The sequence below is a fragment of the Rattus norvegicus genome, chromosome 6 (genome assembly GCF_036323735.1).
Source record: "Rattus norvegicus strain BN/NHsdMcwi chromosome 6, GRCr8, whole genome shotgun sequence".
In the NCBI taxonomy this organism is placed as follows: Eukaryota; Metazoa; Chordata; class Mammalia; order Rodentia; family Muridae; genus Rattus; species Rattus norvegicus.
In genome coordinates, this window is record NC_086024.1 from 56838542 (window position 1) to 56858894 (window position 20353).

The window sequence follows — 20353 nt, forward strand, 5'->3', positions numbered from 1 at the left end:
GCTCACATGGGCTCTGTCTGACATGAAGGGATTTGTTGATACTCCTTCTCTGGATGGCAGGCTCTAGAAGTTTAGTATAAAATTCTTGTGGCTCTGTCTTTCATGGAGGTATATTAACTCCCAGTGTCTATCAACATCCTGAGGCTAGCATCACTAATACTCCCAAACTACCTCATGACCATTGTTTAGATAAGGAGACTAAGAAGACTATGAGACGTGCAGGCTCCCATTGAGGCCAGCAGGGTCATCTCCACATGCATCCTACCTTACAGCTGCCCCCTGAGCAATGGACCAGGGGAAACAAGTAAGATTCATGCTGTACCTGAGAAACTCTCTAAGGCTCATGAAGAGAGGAGAAGGGGAGAAAATGGAGCCTGTGAAGAAGACAACCCTGGTGATCTGACAGACAGGAGGACCTACAAACCACACACGACATTCCCTAATATTCCCTGGAATCCAAGAAACATTCTCTGTCCCCATGCCTACAGTTGGTCTTCTCACAGACACTAATCACACGGCACTTGGGCACTATTTATCTCTCTCAACTGTACATAAGGAAATATACAGAGTCTACAGGGGTTTCCAGTGTTTTGGATCATGACTTGTAGAACGAGACAGTCATTTTCTTCAGATTGTCATTTTTGAGCACAGCTGTTCCCAGCTAGGTTCTTCTTGGGAGTGGTCTATCTGTTCTGGGTCAGTGTGTCTCAATAAAATCTAAATGTATATTCTCTATTGCTAAGTGTAGAGTATGCAGAGCCATTTACGTAGACAGTAAGGGATCCTGAACTGTGATCTCCTAGGCTGATATGCTCCTCATCTCAGCACTGTGAAAAGCTCACAGGGATCTGCCAGAAAACACAGAACTTTTCCAGAAGGTGGTCTTGAAAGGGCTTGGGGCCATCCGTGGTGTTATATTGCTGAGATACACAACGTAGCATAGCTTAGAACATTGGAAAGATGACTTCAAAAATAAAACGCCCCCACAAATGGAAACTTAGTACTGTAGGCAAATGGACTAGAAGCATTAAATGTAAGGCTATCACATAGCCTTTATGAAACCGTTCATGATTAGCCCATCAGTATTGAGGAATGTTGTTAGATGCTGGGCAGGCAGAGAAGCCCTACATCTTCAGCCACACAACAAGCATCAACGGACTGTTGCACCCACTCTTATTATATTAAAGTTAAAACTTTTGAACAGCACCGAGATGTCTATGTGAATCCAGGCTTTCACGGGTAATGAGTAACTCACCAGGAACTTATAGGATGAACCCAGAACTGAGGGAAGGGAGATGTTCACATTTTAGTAAGATCTTTCAAAACTGTACTTAACTTCCTTTTCATGATAATGTCAATTGGAAAGACACCTTACAGATGGATAGAATATTCATAGACTGAAAAAATGTATGCCTGTCAGAGGAGATATTCATTCAGCCAATGACATTAAGAAGCTACTGCTCTAAAAGAAAAAAAATCAAATCCCTCCCAAGATGAGGACTTGACAAAAGTTTGAAAAATAGTCATAATCAATGTTTTGGATGAAGGGGGGTAATAGACAGGTACGGCTGTTCTGGTCAACAGTTCAAAATATAAACCGTAACTAAGCACGTGGTATGGACCTACAGAAGCCTTGACTGGAAATGGGAGCTCTTCCAGGGCATCCCTCATGAAGCAGTCATGATGGTGTCGATATACTCCTTAGCTTTTCTTGCTGAGGAACAGGACTGGGTAGATAAAATGGTGCAGCAGGCACCATGGAATTTATAATGATTCTAAGCATCTGCATGCTATCGCTGGATCTAAAACACATGGCTAGTGATAAAAGCAAGAGATGAAATCAGGTAAATGACAGTGTGCCACTCATATTCCCTAAAATTCACTGGTCACAGGACACAAAGTACAGGCTAAACCACAGGAAAGCATGAGTGCCCCGGAGACGAGAAACAAAGAAGGGGCAGGGGAAGAGAGAGAGAGAGAGAGAGAGAGAGAGAGAGAGAGAGAGAGAGAGAGAGAGAGAGAGAGAGAGGTTGGAGGGTGGTGGGGAGTGAAGGTGAGCAATTCACTGAGTGTCTCTCTTCCTGACACCTTGGCTTGAGAACACATATGTAAAGATCTGCCTACTTTCAATAAGCTTATAGAAAAAGCGAACATTGAATGTTCAAAATTGTATAGAGCAGGTACAATAGACCAGAGCATTGGAGAAAGAAAAGAACACAAACATTGGGTAAGATATTTAGACTAGTAAGATAAATGTTTAATGATTCTCACTTCTCATCTGAGCTCCGCTATGTGTGGGCTGTGGATACAGACAACCACCTACCTCTCCTAGAAAACAGTCCCTTCTGTCTAAGATGGAGAACCCTGACTGCATTAAGGTGGCATCCACACCTGTCACGATGGCCCACAGGAAGGCATACTTAGGTCAGGTGACTTTGACTCAAAAAACTGTGGACTAACAACCAGACAGCTGCATTTTAAAAGCTCCCTCCTCGGTGGCTTAATCTTTGTGTATGGCTTTAGCAGCACTTTTCAAAATTAAATTTCTCTTCTACGCTTCCTTCAGACAAAAACAAAGGTACAAAGCTCCACATAATAAAACGGAATCATTTTCCAAAAGTAAGACTTTCCAAGTTTTAATTTTTTACTTTGCACTGAAGATATTACTATCAAATATTACACCAAAATTGGCAGGATACTAACAATAATTTTTATAAACTGCATTCTTCTGCTTCCCCAAATCTTCCCATCTCTTTAATCCCCTAAGTTCATGTTCTCTATCCTCCTCTGAGTCTCTCTCAAAAAAAAATTAAAATAAGAATGGAAATCAAAACAAACAAACAAATTAAGACCAGATAAACCAAAGCAAAACCAACCAAGAGCCCACGAAGAAAACATGGGGCCTTTTTCGTGTTGGCTAATCACAACTGGGCACGAAGGATCCTTTCCCTGGAATGTGGTTGATATACGCAATGAGACTCCATGAGGGAAAGTGGTAGGTGGAATCCTCACTTTATTTAAGTGTATGTGTGTGCATGTGTGCGCATCTTTATGGGTGCTTACAGAAGCCAAAAAGGTGTCAGACCCCCTGGAGCTGGAGCCAGGAGAGGTTGTGCACCACCCAACACGAGTGCTGGAAACTAATGTTGGGTCCTCTGGAGAAACAGCAAGGACTGCTGAGCTTCTAGAAGCCCTGGGAACTGGCTCCCTGACTTTGCATTTATATTTTAAAAAAGATCTCGCTTTGCAACATTGGCTCATGTAACTATTGTGTCATCACAGCTTTATTTTTTCCAAGTGAGGGACAAGTTTTAATTGCTGTCACACAAACCATAGCTCTGAGATACCGGCTTAGCAAATGTCTTAATGGCTAACACACAACAGCAGGCAGGTGAACCAAAGGCCGGCGCAGCATGAATGTCATTTCCGGTGATCTTAGACCACTTCACCCTTATTACTAGAATTGTTTTTTTTTTTTTTTTGTTAATCATTTGTTCTTGCCTAGAAAGATTATTTTAAAACTTAACAGCAGAGGCAGCCACTAATGTTTAAATAGAAACAAACCAGTCACTTGGCTACCGTTAAGATAGCTATCAAGTAAATCTATTGGATCTGGAGCCGCGGTACGGATATCCACGGAAGCATATTTGAACCCGCAGGCCCACAGTATTAACAGTCCAAGTAACTAGATGGCTAAAGACATCTCTGATGGGAGCTGGAAAGAGAAATGCTTGAGGTTTTAGTTCCCAACCAAGTTTACAAAGGAGTAAAGTGAGGAGCTCCAACAGTCTGGATGCCGGGACTGAGCATACGTAAAAAAAAAAAAAAAATAGATGAAACGGAACAGAAGTGGTCAGAGCAGATGGAGACTCATTCTCATGTGAGAGCTGCTGGCCCGAAGACAAAGAACTTAATGAGTTTTCCCTATGAAGAGTCCATGCTGAGGACAATAACAAAATAAAGTCCTTTCACGTTTTAAAATGTACTACCTGCCTTGCAAACACTCAACACCAGGGCAGGAAACCTTTTAATCAATTGGGAAGCTCGGGATTAGTAGCAATTTGGCAACTTGACCAAGCAGTTGGTTTCAGAGCAATCAGTATTCAAGCCCCATCTTCGGCAGAATACTTAGATACCCACTATGCTGGGTCCGGAGTTGCAATCAGGAGTACATTCTCATTCATTTCTGCCTCTGCCTCAGCTACATCAGGTGGGACTTGTGACTTATAGAATAGAAAACAAAATCCTGTTTATCTAAGGGTTCAAGAACTTTAGGTGTCCCTCCTCCTATCTCCTAAATGGCAAATGCCTGATATGGGTGTTTCCTGAGAGGCTCTGCCAGAGCCTTACTGTACAGATGAGGATGCTTGCAGCTAACTATCGGGCTGAGCATGGGGACCCCAATGTAGGAGTTAGAGAAAGGACTGAAGGAGCTGAAGAGGTTTGCAATCCCATAGGGAGAACAACAATATCAACCAACCAGACCCCGCAGAGTTCCCAGGGACTAAACCACCAACCAAAGAGTACACATGGAGTGACCCATGGCTCCAGCTGCACATGTAGTAGAAGATGGCATTGTATGGTATCAGTAGGAGAAGCCTTTGGTCCTGTGAAAGCCCAGTGTAGGGTAATGCCAGAGTTTTGAGGTGGGAATGGGTGGGTGGGAGGGGGAGAATCCTCATTCAAGCAGGGGAAGGGGTTATCAGAGATGGGGGAACCGGAAAGGGGATATTTGAAATATAAATACATAAAATATCCAATACAAAAATTAATTAATGGACTGGAATTTTAATTGAATAAATTCATTAATGAAAAATGTAGCTAACATAATTCTATAATAACAATAAGGACAATAAGAAAAAAGTCACATGACCATATCAATGGGGATGGAAAAATATTTGACAAAATATAAAAAAAATTAAAAAGGAATCCCATTTGTTTATATGTGGTCTGAAGGATTAGGTTATACTCTACTTATAGAGAGAGCCATTCAGACCCTGCTGGGTGTTTTTACATTGGTGACTGAGATCGGTCTAGGACCTTCTGTGTGCTACCTGAAGACTGTACCACTAAGAGACACACTCAACTCTCCCTTTTTATCCCATTGAGACAGGTTTTCAGAATGCTGGGCAGACTGGCCTCAGCTGGTTTCCCTGGCAGGTTATGGACTTGACACCTTTATTCCTTTAAGATGAAAACCTACTTGTGTAATTTCATCAAAGCAGGATATTCTGTAAATGGCGAATTATATAACTGAAGATTTTAGCATCGAATACTGTAATTTTGATCTATAAATTCATGCTACTGTGAAATCACATTTTATTATCAATCTTACAGGGTAACAGTAAAAAAAAAAAACCACAGCAAATTCTAAATGATTGCACACTTTGCCGTGTCCACTTTCTCTGGGTGATAATGTGTCATAGCTAGGATGCTAATTTGCTGACAGTCTGCTTCACTTCTGCTGCATCCTTACCTATCCAGACTGAATTACAGGACAGAGCTCTGTGAATGTAATACAGCAGAAAACACATGTTAGCCATCAGGGCTGTATTTTTGGTTCTGGGCCATAGAGAGGCTAGCCATTGGTGCAGAAAGGTCTGCCCACCTGGCCTTTTGGACCACAGTTCAGGCACACAATTAATTCATTATGAGGTAAGTCACTGCTTGCTTTTGAACTAGCCTTGTGAGCGTTGGAAGTGGATGTCCTGCCACTGACCTGGAGAAATCCCTCTACCCTTTAAACTCCATTAAATCACATTTCCTTCTGTTTTGTTTTGTTTTTCTTTTTTGACTGGTGGGGGTGGAAGGAAAGATTTGCAGTGACAGAGCACGTTCAATAGCTAGCTGAAAAGCAAGGAGATCCAAAGCCTAGTTTGTGCGAATAAAAGATTTAGAAATAAAATAAATAAAATGTCTTGATTTATGCTCTCCATTTTGACTCTAGCTATGCATGAATATACACACGTATACATACATGCTTAAAAGTAGACATATTTAGTAGGTCACAAAGAGTTGGAAGAGGAAAACCTTCCACTTTTGTATTTTGTTTTCACCAACACATCTTTACTGGTTTTTATTGCTATTGTTATTATTTTACTGAGCAGGGATACATTTAGTAACTTAGTAACTCTCAAGCCACACTCTGTCCTTCTACCTGAACTGTAATCAAATCCCACGTGTTGTTGACACTCATCTACATACTAAAGATGCCAGATAATTGAACTCTTTCTGAATCTAATGAGATGTGGGCAAACAGCTAAGGACCCAAGGCCAAGTCATCAACACTGTACCTTAGAATTATCTATGCTGCCGAAGGTACTGTTATATGCTGTCATTTTTCAAGGGTACAGCCTTAGGACTGATCAGAACCTTTCAATTGTTGTTTGTGTGGATAGTGAGACTCATGTTAAAACTGACTATTGGTGATCAAATTGTTTTTTCTTGGAAATTAATTAGAGAGCTACAGAATTTAGAAAATCACTCATTATGGGGATGTAATCTCAACAGCTGAAAGTCACTTAACATGCATGATCACCAGTATTCATAGAATATTCTATCTTGCATCATATTTTGGAGGGTATAATAAAAAAGAGATAGCAAGTGACAAGATAGCAAGAAACAGGAATCTAATGAGCGTCTTGGCAATGAGTATAGAGGTCTGAATGTCAGCCTTGAGATAGCTCAGATAACGCTCATCAGCCAGACCCTTTGCCTCGACTACTAATGCTCTCTTGCAAATCGAGTGGAAGTTTTAGACTCTAGGAAGATGATGACCCACTCTCTGTAGGACTCACATCTCTTGTGCGGGCACCTAGGAGTCTGCACATACGGGGATGCTGTAAGTCGAAAGCTGTGCAAGGCTGTGCGATTTCTGCTGTAATACACACAGTCTCACTCAGAGTTACAACTTTTCAGGCAACTGTTGGAGTGCGGTGAGACACTCACCAAGGAGCTTAGACATGGGTCCTTGGAATACCAGCATTGAGTGAGGGGAGAGTCTGGAGGGTTTACAGTATTCTCCTTGCTCAGTACTGGGCTTTTTTCATCTATCTTGAGGGTTTTTGAGTTCATGAGAAACCAGAGGTCAAAGTCAAGAATGTGAAGCCTTTAAAGCATCCATTTCCACTGCTTATATTTCACCCAATGATTTTACAACATCTAGTAATTTAGATGTGTGCACGTGTGTCCATTTGTGCATGTGAAATGTATGAACTGACTGAGCAATGGGGGGCATTTTTTGTCAGTGAAGGTGACTGTTTAAAATCAGGGGGTTCTGTCGGGAGACAGGAAGGTGACTCCCTTGTAGGTAGAAGTGGTTTGGCACAGTGTGGATAATGCCATGGCAAGAAAGCTACTGATGTAACCCAATGAATGGCAGATTTGACCAATGCCTCTCGGTCTCAAAGTACAAAGGCTCTAGAATACAAAGGGAGAAGCAAGTCACAGTCACACAGAAGTCATCGCAACCCTTCTCCCTGCAGAGGATGTATAGGGGGGAGGCAGCCTAATGTGTAGGCCTTCAGTCAGTTCAAAATAGTTCTATTAATATGGTTACCTTTGTGCAGTTCAACACAGAAACCATGTGACTCATGCTGACACTTGCTTTCTTGTTAGTATTGTGTCACTGATTACAACAAATGATGACACTTTAAAGTAATCTTCTGCACTAAGTTAGTTTCCCTAATGGCGTTCACATTTTTGTTTATCCTTATATGTATTTCACCAGGGGTAATGGCTATTACGTAGTAAATACTAAACACATGATCACTCAGTGAAATTCTAGTTCCCTTGATCATAAGACAGACACCAATTGTTTTCCATTGCACTTTAGGTCAAATAAATAAAACCTACCTCATTAGCAGTTATTGTAAGAGGCTTACATGGACTTGGTTTGGTTTGCTACAGGTCTACTCCTATCAGAAAAACTGGTACCCAGGAAGGATTACGAATATATATATATATATATATATATATATATATATATATATATATATATATATATTTGTGCAGTACAGAGTTAGCAGAGCTAAGAACATATTAACTATGATTTGCATTTCAGTATTCTTTCAACATGAATAGTCATCAAAAAACCTGTAAATAGAATCGACTTTATTCAAACCCACATATAAAACTGTATCACCAATCAGCAAACAGTACAAAACAAGGTGAATATTTGTCCCTCACGGTTTGAAAACACTTGGGCTCAGTTTATAGATTTATGATGTGTGAAAACGAGGACACCGGATTCAGATATACCGTTTTGTGTCACAGAAACTGTTTCCAGACATAGAGGAAGAGGGGCCTTACCTCGGGGTGAGGCGTGGGAGGCAGAACTGAAGCCTCGTTTTCGGTAACATTTCCAGCAGGCCCATTGTTTGGTGAACTGGGACCTGACCCTGGAGAGCTGCTACTGACCGAGGATTCTGAAAAATATGGGGAAATACACGTGCATTCATGAACAACATACTAAGATGAACTCCACTGGCTACGCTACCCGGCGCCTGGTGTGATCCACTTTGCTGCTGTGTGAATTACCAGCACTATACACAGAGAATGGAGCAAAGGTCTGGAACGTTTCTAAAGCTTTCTGTTTCTTTCTGTCCTTTGTTTCCAACTGCTAAAAGTACCACTTGATATTAACAGTTTCTCTGAAAGATACAGGGCCAAAAGTCACAGAAGCCATTGACGAAGAAAGGAGCTGTTCTTATGCTATCATAAAAGTATACAGTGACAGAGGCAATAAATTCATATATGGAGTAAAAGCAAGCTGTTAATGCAAGAGAGACTTGGGGAAGCCAGTCTCGATGCCGAACCATACATTGCCTTTTATTTGATACACTAAAGGTCTATCTTATTATAGTACATGGCAGTCAAATTGTTTGAAGCAAAAGAAAGAGAAACTAAACTTCTCTACCATTACATTGGTGGCCTTGTAACATGTCCATTGACTTTAATTTTACCCCACTGAATTTCTAGAAGATGAGAAGGTGTCAAATTCAGAAGTGTAAGTGTTTAAACACCAATTAAAAACAAATTCCTTGAGGCAGTGTTTGACATCAATTGAGAATATTTATGTGCTAATCTTTAGAAACAAAATTCATGCAAACCTCAACATTTAAAGTAATATATTTAATAAAACATCTAATTAAAAATAGAAAAAAATTAATTCCTAGAAATGTATCTGCAGAAGACACCATATGAAACACTAGGAGATTATCCATCGCTTGGTCTTTCCCACATGCTGCCGTCACTTGGAGTGTTTTCTGAGTGCATCATCTATACCGTGTTAACCCTATACATCAGTGGCACTGCCTTATGCTCTTCAGAGACCCAAGGTTGGGCCCTCAATCTCACCTGCACATGTTCTTTTGATGCCATGACTATGTTACCTGTGTTCTTCTTAAGCTTTTCTAAGCCTCAGCATTCTATGCCTCTCCCCTTCTAGGGACAGCACAGGAAACACAGAGTTTCTTCCAACAATTCCTCAAAGTCTTCATGCACTCCTAGTTTGGGGTTGGCCCCTCATATGGGGTTGTCCCCCTCATCTGGGGTTGTCCCCTCATCCCGTGTTGCCCTCTCATTCTGGATTGCCCCTCCTCCTGGGTTGCCCCTCCTCCTGGGTTGCCCCTCCTCCTGGGTTGCCCCTCCTCCTGGGTTGTCCCTTCCTCCTGGGTTGCCCCTCCTCCTGGGTTGCCCCTCCTCCTGGGTTGTCCCTTCCTCCTGGGTTGCCCCCTCTTCTGACAGACTGTAGTAATCCTTGGGCAGCACTATCCTCTCAAAGCCAACTGGTTCTCATTGCCATGGTTTATCCATTGCCAACTGAAACTTTTCCTTCAAATACTTTTACACTTTAATGCTATGACTCCATAGTCTCAGACACCCGTGCCTTCTCCTGTGTCCATGACTCCACCTCTTCCTTCCATCAGTCCCTGAACGCAGACCCACACTTAGGTCTCGGGCCTTCTCACCTCTTGCTCTTTAATTTGGTGCTAGGTGTTATCCTCCAGCACACTACTGTCATCTACCTAGTGCTCCTTGTCTTAAATCACAAATATTTTAATGTGAATTACTTTGGAATGTTAGATCTTTTAAAGACTTCTTTTATTTTTACTTAATTGTGTGCAATAATATACACACACACATATATATATGTATATTTACTTGTATATACAAATACATAAATATGCATATTTGTTTGAGGCTAGAACTGGAGTTACAGGCAATTGTGAGGTACTCCAAATGGGTGTTAGAAACCAATCTTAGACTCTCTAGAAGAACAGCAAGTTCTCTTAACCACTGGGCCATCTCTCCAGGCCAGAATGTGGAGTGCTTAATCCCAAGTATGTGTATAGAACAGATAATACTGTAATATGAAATGTTCCTGCTCGTGTCTGCACTTTACCCCCAACCTTAGAGTCATCCTTCCCTTCCTGTCGCCCCAGCCACTGGGCCTTTCCTTTCCTCCCTCACACCATCTCACGGATGTCTAAATATTGCCAGTCCAGTTTAACTCTCTGTGATCTGTTCCTAAACTGTGGCATAGACTCTCATTGTTCAGAGTCACTAACGTAATCTCTGGACGTTTCTTAAAGATTCATCCCAGAGAATCTTACGAGAGTTTTCCCTGATTGTCCTGGCTCTTGGCTTTTCTGCTCCAGGTCACTGACTCTGTAGAAGCACATCATCCCCATCACACTGCCTCACACCCCCTGTCCTCCTCTCTCTTCTCTAATCCCACCTGGAAATTCAGCTGGCCTTCACACAGCCTCCCAGGGAACACCCGCCATGGAGCAGGAACTCATGATTTCCCTGACTTCCATCAAAACAACTTTTGACTTTCTCCTTTCTATTCTAAATAAGGCGGAGTTGCTCTGAGATACACTGCGATTGGACGACTGGCAAGTTGGTGATTGGATTCTGGTCCTAACATCTGCTTAGCATGGCATTTGAACAAATATTTGGAATTATAAAGGGTTCTGCCCCTTATGCTCATTGCCTTTCTGTCCACATATTTTGATCACATTTTTATTAATTTTGTCTCTTCTCTCTCTATATATATATATATGTGTGTGTGTGTGTGTGTGTGTGTGTGTGTGTGTGTGTGTGTGTGTGTATAAGTGTGTGTGTATGTGTGTGTATGTATGTACATATATGTGTGTGGATGTGGATAAGTGGATTTGTATAAATACATACATTCATTAATTCATCCATCCATCTGTCCATCCATCCATATATACATACATACATACATACACTGCTACACAGCCACACCATCCAGCCCAAACTGACCAAAACTCCTGACCCTCTTCTCTGTCCCTAGTGCGCGCATTTCATTATACGCATACCCTGCCACAGCCACACAGTGTATTTTTCTTTTTCAAATGCAATCTGAAAATCCTTGCAGGTACTTCTGCTCCTGCATCTCACAGCTGCAATGTAAGGTTGAAGCCGGCATGGCCATAATTTCCCAATAATATTTCATTTCCATATTTTTTAAAAACACTATATTCTTAAACGTTCTTCTCTTTTTGTCATTTTAAATTATCTTGCTTTATGTGATACTAAAAAAACTGAATTGTGAGGAGAAGCCTGTGTGATTTCAGCCTAACAATTACTGATCCACGTCATACAGACTGGTTAGAGCCTGAGTGCATGTGTGGATAAACTGTGAAAACCCAGAAAAGGGAATAAGTTTGGAACTGGACTTGAAGAATAATAAATGAAACAACACCAGCAGAGGAGAGAGAGGGAGAATCACAGCAGGCACAGAGAGTTGAGTCTGTGTGTAACTTTATAAGAGAAGAAAGCTTTTGGAGGAAGAGGGGAAGAAATTGCTTGAATTTGAAAAAGTGTGAAATGGTAATTTGTTTCTACATTATCAACTATGAAGAGGAGGTAAAGGATAGAGAGAAGACACTTCCTCCTGTAAAGAGGAAAGAGAAAAAGGCAAAGAAGAGACTAGCAGAAATGACATCTAAACCACGATGACACTGTGGTCGCCTCCAACTGGTTACTAAAAACCTTCACTATCAAGACGTAGAGTTCTTCAAATTAGATGAAAGTCCACTGAGAAACAGGAAGCAGGCCAGGTGAAGACACCTGTGTGCAGAAGTTCAGATCCCCAGACACATTTAGACTCAGTAGCATCTGTAGTGGCAGCCCACAGGCTGAGCGTGTGTAGGAGTAGTAAGGACAGAAGTCCCACCTTGCATACTTCCTGAGACAGAAAGGGATGAATTGCAATCCCATAAGATTACGAAGAAAAATCTGTAATTCCAGATCCAGGACTCGGTTACTATAAATGTGATTATACAGATATTAGAAATAAATATTGTTTCTTTCTTCAAAATTTCACATCTCTTCAAGGAGTTTTCTAAGCGTAATCACTAATACTAGTGTTCTTATAACAATACCAGTCCATTCTGTTTAGAGAGGAGACTGAGGTCTTTGTTTACAAATGGAAACAATCTGTCAATTTTTAAGCTGCCCTACCATTTGTATCCAAGTTCTTTCACCTCTTTCAGACTCTTCTCTTGACTCTGCTCTCTAAACGTGTTCTGGCTAAAGGAGGGACAGGACACCCATGATTTTAAAAAAAACACATGAGGAGTGAGATCGGATCTCGGAGAACCAACAGCAGCTGCCTACCTGGAACGGTCACACTTCCTTCCAAAACATAACATGGCTTCAGACCATGACCTCTTTCCTCTGTGCCTGATCAAAACCTCTGGGTCTGAGCCACTGCACTAAGTACCCAGGAAACAGTAGTCAGTATTTACTTCTGTGTAACCCTTTGGGTTGCTATATCCTTAAGTAAGCAGTAGCCAGGATTTTTGTGGCTAGCCTTTTGGATTCTTGTATTCTTAGGCACTTCTCTAATTTCAGAACAGGTACAAGTGGGACAAGGGGGTTTGTAAGATATCAAGTTGAATTTCCTAACATGTTCACCCCACAATTAACCAGGCAGCTAAAAAAAATATGAACTCGTCCATCTGAGGCTAGTGAAAGCGACAGCCCTTTCCCCTTCATAAAAGGCAGCATTTCCCCTCGCCTATCATGAGTCCCAGGTCACTAGTAAACACATAAAGTCATTTATGAGTTCTGTAAATTTGTTGAAAAGTCAAGGTTTTGCTGTTCCACATAGTTTAATTTTCCCAGATGTATTTCCTACGTTCCTGTCTGAGGAAGGGGAGAGGGGAATGCTCTTCTTGATACCCCCCCCCCCCTCTGCTCCTTTCTGATCAGATTTCAATAAAAACTATAGTCTGTTAGCTGGCATTTCCCAAACAGACTGCTTGCTTCTAAAAAGAACAGGGCAAGCTTTGGTGCTGCTCAGCTGTGCCATGACTGACAAACACATTGCTGTTTTCCTTCATTTCCTGCGTCATACAGCTGGTGAGTACAGAGCAAAGTTCACTATTGTAACTATCTGTGTGTTTTCAAATACACTGTCTTTCAAGAAGTACTTCTCAAAATGCAAGAGCGTTGATTCTAAACTTAAAAAAAAATTCCTATGACCAGCAAGTGTTAGTGTGTGACTACCCAATCCTCAATTACCTGCCACCTCAAACACTCGCTTCTTGAATGAAGTGACAAGATTTCCATCCTTCCGCCTGAGTAAGGGGCTGCTTCTCCTCTCTGCCACTTTCTGTTTTAACCTGGACCGCACCTTCAAGTTGGGCTCTGAGGCTGGGGATTGAGACAAAGAAAATAGATAAAAATTAAAAAATAAAGAGCCAATTGCTCCTGTGTCTAAACGTTAAAAAAAAAAAAGTAATGCCAAACTTCTCCCAGTCCACTCTTCTCAAATTAAAAACCCAAGCATACAAATAAGGTGTTAACTCTAAATTAATCAAACAGACAAATACAGTAATCATTTTAAAAGTAAATTGTCCTTCTCTTAACAGGAATGTGAAATAGAAGCAAAAATAACTTTTCTACTTAACTTTTTATCTAGCACAACTGTAATTGTTAATGGGAGGTTTAATCACTAATTACGGGTAGGTCTGAGTAGAGATTTATTATACTTCATTGGCTGGCCTCCTAATTCTCTCAAGACCGAAATTCAATAACCACTAAAACAGTAACTTAATGTGAGGTTGGAGACTCTGACCTGACTCCTGGTAACAAGAAGACACCTCCGTGGAGCATAATTTACGTCTAATTCTGACTCCTGAAATATTTCTTTGTCAGTTGCTTCTAACCTAAAACTCTGGGAAAACACATTCAACAGGATAAAACAACAAAAATTCAGTGTCACTGTAAGTCTTTCCATGTCCTCAGAATCCAGTCAGAAATAAAGTAAGCTGACCAAGCTGGAATTGAATATGTTTTAAAATACAAATTCCCATGACCTATGCGTATTTTACTGTTTCCCTGACCATATTATTCCAAATAGTGAATCTATGTGGTAATGATTTATTATATTTTTAAAGAATTATGTTTGAAGAATGGAAGCACTGAAAACCATCTTTGTGTAGTAGAAATATGTTGTATGTGTTGTTGAGGATGGTGGTGTGACCATAAGGCTGTTCTGTTTCAGACGAAAACATTTTGTCATGTTTTCTATCTTGCAACCCTATCCTAAGTATTGTGTCAATACTAACTTGCTTCCACATAAAACGTATACGGTATGGACTCTATCTGTAATGTTATAGTATTGATGAGGAAGTCAAACTACAGAGGATCCATCACTTGCCCTACGCTACAGAGGTGGTGGGAGGACGCCAGGGCTGTGTCCGAGCACGCTGACCTAACCTAAAATGCCAGATACTCCCTTTCTCCTGACAGAGGAACCGCATACAAATTACAAGATAACTTTCGTAAAGTGTCGGTGATCGTCCACACCGGCCATGTTCCTGGGGTGTCTCATCAATGAAATCTTTCCTTTTAAAGAAGAGTAGTGTTAGATCTCAGGTCGCAGCCCTCTGTAAGACAAGGACATCAAATGTCTGGACTTGTTTGCTCTCTTGTTCTCTTCCCTGCCATTGTCAACTTAAACTGAGAGCTACTGAACTTCTCAGATACAAATATAATGCAAGCTCTTTATTTTTTTTATTTGTGTGTGTGTGTGTGTGTGTGTGTGTGATATTTGATATTGTGCCTGAAAGAATTACCATTATAGAAACAAAGGGCTGTGAGTCCCCCAATCATTACTGTAATGGCACTGTCTCTGTTTTGCCTATGACCTACTCAGAAAAAAAACAAAACAAAACAAAATTGAGATTGTTCTCTGACTGAGATCTATTCAAGACTTACAATGAAGCCTAATGGATTAAACATTAAAAATTGGCTGCCCAGAAGGAACTAAACCACTTACTTATCACTTCATGAGGCAGGAGACAGAGGATGCTTATTGGTGGCCTCAGCCCTGTACATCCTGCCTCCTCTTCCTCCCTGAATATCAGTCATCCATGACTTTAGCACTGAAGAATCAGTCGGACCTGCACCTTCAGCCACACGAATGACTTCTTGCTTTTGTCATTTGCTGGATGACTCCACATCCCTTTAACCCTGTTCTCTTCCATGGCAATCAGCAATGAAATAAGTTCTGTAGTTTTTCTCCCTTTTTCTCATCTATCCATCACTTTGTTGCCATCAATTAATAGATTGCCTCTAATTAATAGTCTTTATAAGTTGCAGTTAATAGAGAATTGAATGGAACAATGCCACATACAAGACAAGCCATTGGTTGGTTCTAAATCAGAGAAGATATTCCTCCTGAGATATTTGGCAATGTTTGAGACATCGCTGGTCATGGGGACGATACCATATTAAGATGTAGAAGCCATAGGTACTTCTAGTCATCCCACCAGCAAAGATTCCCTCAATGACAAGGAATTATCTAGGCCCAAAGGTCAGTAACTTAAGAAACCCCAAGGGGGCAATCAGTAAGTGGGAGCTGTCAGTAACTATACCACCATGGGATGAGTAAACAGACACTAAGAAATGTGGGGGGTGATGAGAACCTAAAAAGGTTGAGCGAGAAAGGGAAAATGATCAAGGGTTGAGGAGTGCTGATAGGGAGTCTTGATACTTTATTTATCCTTGGAAAATATTTCTTAAAAGTTTTAAATCTATTAATATTATAAGTCTTTCGACAGGACATAATTATGTATTTACAAGGTAGAGTAGGATGATTTTTGAGCCTTTATGTGTTGTGTATTGATCAATTCAGAAAGATCCAGTTATCCTTTATCTCAAACATGACTTCTCTGGGGTGGGAATATTCAAAATTCTCCCTGCCAGTTATTTTGAATTACACGATACAACACTGTTAATTATAACCACTATTTATGTAGCAGAACACCAACAAACATCTCTGCTACCATATTGTGACTTTTCATCCATTAACCCACCCTCTTCTGTCCCCCAGAGCCTCTGGTATCATGGATTCAGCTGTCTGTTCAACTATGTCCGAGACTTCAGAATTTGCACAGGAGCAATTGTGCAAGTACTCCTGATATTTGTATTGGAAGCAAGCCTAGTCAACTTCTTTTGGATGGTCATATCTCCATATATATGGATAAGTTAAAAACTGGAACGTAAACTTATATTTGAAAACTCTGCAATATAAATGTTTTTGAGGAAAGGTCCTATGCAATGGTTCTGGCAAAAGCTTCTGTCTAGATTTCAGTGATTTTTAAGTCACCTGAGAGAGTAGAATGTCAGTGGAGAGGATGAGAATGTAATGGCAGACAGCCTTCAGCCCTCACAGTGATGGGCGAGAGGAGTAATGACCAGCTCTTTGTCCTGGGAGTTGCTTTCCCTTTCAATGTTCTGATCTCTGTGAAGGCTCAAGATGTCCATGTTCCTCCCTTACTAATCCTCAGAGGCCAGAGGGGGATGAGCAGTTTGCGAGAGGGCCTGTTGCATTAATCACCTTTTCATCTCCAACCCCCTCCCCTCCAGCTACCCTCCACATTTCAATTCATCTGCCCAAAGAAGGACTAAGGTTTAGGGTATGTGCCTCCTGAATGTGTATGCTTGCTCACTTGAAAACCTTCCATCAAAAATTAAGTGTAAGGTTCTGGGTTGTAAAGGTAAGAGCATAAGCAAACGGACCCTAGGACTTTTTTCTTATCTTATTTCAAAGAAGACAGAGCCAAAGTCAGCACACACATCAGAGTAATGTTTCATGAATGAAAGATATTTTTACACCGTTATTCTTCTCCTCTTCCCAACTCCTCCCCTCCCTCCTCCTCCTCCCTCTCCTCCTCCTCCCTTTTTTCCTCCTCCTCCTTCTCTTCCTCCTTCTCCTCCTCATGATGCAGAATGTGCTCAGGGAAGCCATACATGAGAATCAAGTCAGGAGCTGAGTAGTAAGCTGACTACTAAAAGCACAGGTTAACAGGTCAGAAATCCTAGACCCAGAATCAGGGCTCAGGCTGGGAAATGGTAGAAGTGGCGTGTGGCAAGGTGTTCAAGGATGACCCAGGGACAATCATGATTTTCATTTGTACATATACATACAGACCCATACAGAGTCCTGTGGGAAGTGTGCAGGCCTCTGACACAGTCAGGCCCAAATTGAACTACAATGCTAACCCTTTCATGTGCTAACTCTAATCATGGGATGGTGGAAATCTCAGCAAACTATTAAATCATCTACTAAAGAGCAGGAACAGTATTGGTCATTACTTGTTATGGCAAAACACTGAGCGGGAGTTCTCTCTGAATGTCTCCTGTGGCTCATATAAGACTAAGGAAATTATACTAAAATAAAACATACCAATAAAATAAAAATGTAAGAAGAGGATTGTGTGCCTACAACTGGAAGATACAAGCTTAGTACATTATTAAAACAGTAAAAGCAATAATTCTTTTCTAAACTTTTATTATGATCTAAAGTACTTTTATTAGTAACTGACCATGTATTTTCTTTGAGTTTTTTCAAAGTATAAATTCTACTCATTCTTCCACCTATTGAGAATGAGTACCTGCTGTGTGCATTTTGTCTTCATTAAGATTAAAAATCTAAAATATTATTTTGTTTTGTGTATATAGGTATTGTGCCTGCATATTTACCTGTATATCAAAGTGACAGGCCAACAGAGATCAGCAGAAGGAACTAGGGCATTAGATGACTGTGCACCACCACGTAGATGCTGGGAACTGAATCTAGGCCCTCTGGAAGAACTGCCAGCATTATTATCTGATGAGCTACATGTCCAGCCCCACCCTCTAGCTAGTGTTTAATTTTAGGTAATGTATGTTCTTTACACTAATAATTTTGTCATGAATATTCAGTATCATACATCATGGAATGCATAAAATCTCCATTAGGAATGACATAAGAATAAAGGGGCCACCGAGTTAAAAAAACAAAAACAAAAACAAAAGAAATCATGAAGTGGCCACTTCCTATAACTAGGTAGGACTCCCAGTTGAGGCTAAGACAGGAACCCACCCACCAAACACTGAATCTCAAATGAATCCTTCAGAAACAAAGACAGAGTGGAGTAGGAGGGAATGGCCAACCAATGACTGGCCCAAATTGAGACCCATCCCACGACCAAGGACCAATCCCTGACACTGTTAATGAGACTGTTTTATGCTAGCAGATAGAAGCCTAGCCACTGTCCTCTGAGAGGCTCTGCCCAGCAGCCAATGGAAAGAGATGCAGAGACCCAACGCTAAATATTAGGTGGAGCTTGGGGAATCTTGAGGTAGAGTTGGGGGAAAGATTGAGGAACCCAAAGAGGACAGGGACTCCATATGAAGACCAACAGAGTGAACTAAACTGACACTTGGGGGCTCCCAGAGACAGAACCACCAACCAAAGCATGAGCATGGGCAGGACCAAGGCCTCTGCACATGTGTAGCAGATGTGCAGCTTGGTTTTAAGGCCCTGACCCTGAATCCGTTGCCTGCCTGAGGATCTAGTTCCCTTTACCGGGCCACCTTGTCCATCTTCGGGGGAGAGGATATGCCTTGTCCTTCAGTGACTTGATGTGATATGGGGAATGATACTGGGAGGAGAGTGCTTTCCCTTCTCAGCAAAGGTTCTGGGAGAATAGGGAAAGGCACTGTATGAGGGGGCACGAAGAGGAGAGGGGCCTGATATTGGGATGTAAAGTGAATAAAGAAAAGATATAGACCACATGTGCAAATAATTTCTAAAACAATTTCAAAATATTAATTAGGATGATTATTGATCAAGAATAAGCACTAATTACCAAATATGTTGCTGTACTAATGAGTCTTTGGGAAATTCAAGGAGTTAGTGCACTGCTGTGAATGTTTATCTCTATTACCACAGGAGAAAGTCAAGCCTCTGATAACAAACTCTGACCTTTCATGGCATGATTCATTCTTCCCTGTTACACTGGGCATCTGTTAGCTCAGACACATCATGTTTCCCTTTCTGAGTTTTTTCTTGCTGCTCTTTACTTATACACTGTCTTAGGAAGTGATGGCTCAGCAGTCTGCAACCTGAGAGGGGGCAGCCTATGGTCTGTTCAATCTGTGTCCTGTATGCAGTTTATGCTTCCTGAGGTGACTTCAGCTCAAGCCATCCTTGTCACTTCTTCTTGTGTTGTAAACAACTCATCAAGATATACCACCTTTATGAAAGACACTGAGAGGACCAGGATATTCTAACCTAATTAATAGGAAAAAAAATCAGATCCTTGGGCATGGTGTCCCAATCTTGTAATCCCAGTGCTTGGGAGACACCAGGAGGAAGACGAAGAGCTTGAGAACAGCCTAAAGCTACACAGAAAGGACTGATTGAAAAACTGAAGCAATTACTTAATTAAAAGGTACATAACAAGACAGACATTATGAATCCTTCAAAGTGGTGTTCAGCACATTCAATGAGAGCATTACAACTTGTAACTCTCTTGGCTGGTATAATATGCATCTTTAATGTTATAAATCAGAGTTTCTACAGTATGGTATTATTTCTAATTATAGTCACTTAAAATATGAAATTCATATGAAAAATTCTTTAAAAATCATTTGAGGGAAGTTCGACTCTGAATAAATAGTCACATTTGTGGTAATATGTGAGTGCCATTTCCTACAGAAGTCTACTTTAAGAAATTCCACAGCACATGTCTTTCTGTTCTCTCATTGCAAATATGCTAACAATGTCTGCTTTTTAACAGTGAATTATTCCTTTTCAAAATTGGTAAACCTTACTAAAATAATTTATGGTGAATCTCTCAAAGTGCTCATTATATAATATTTATTGCTTTTTTCCTGATTATGCAAACCATATGTGTTTTGGATGTTGAAGACTAGACCAATTAACATACTCTAATAACATATTTCTTTTGTGTTTTACATGTCAAAATTATGATAATGAGATTCAAATAATGTATATGATTGTTTTCATATAATAATA

At 40.8% G+C, this 20353-nt stretch overlaps 1 protein-coding gene across 38 annotated transcripts in view; it reads right to left on the reverse strand.

Annotated features, from left to right (window-relative positions):
- Positions 1–20353, reverse strand: part of Hdac9 (histone deacetylase 9) — an 862183-nt gene that overhangs the window by 349070 nt on the left and 492760 nt on the right. For 30 of the 38 annotated variants that reach the window (XM_063262482.1, XM_063262487.1, XM_017594363.3 and 27 more), the window contains 2 exon segments: positions 13561–13692; positions 8311–8426 (listed from right to left, as the gene is read on the reverse strand). In XM_063262482.1, the coding sequence (XP_063118552.1) occupies positions 8311–8426; positions 13561–13692 (248 nt within the window). 38 annotated transcript variants of the gene reach the window in all.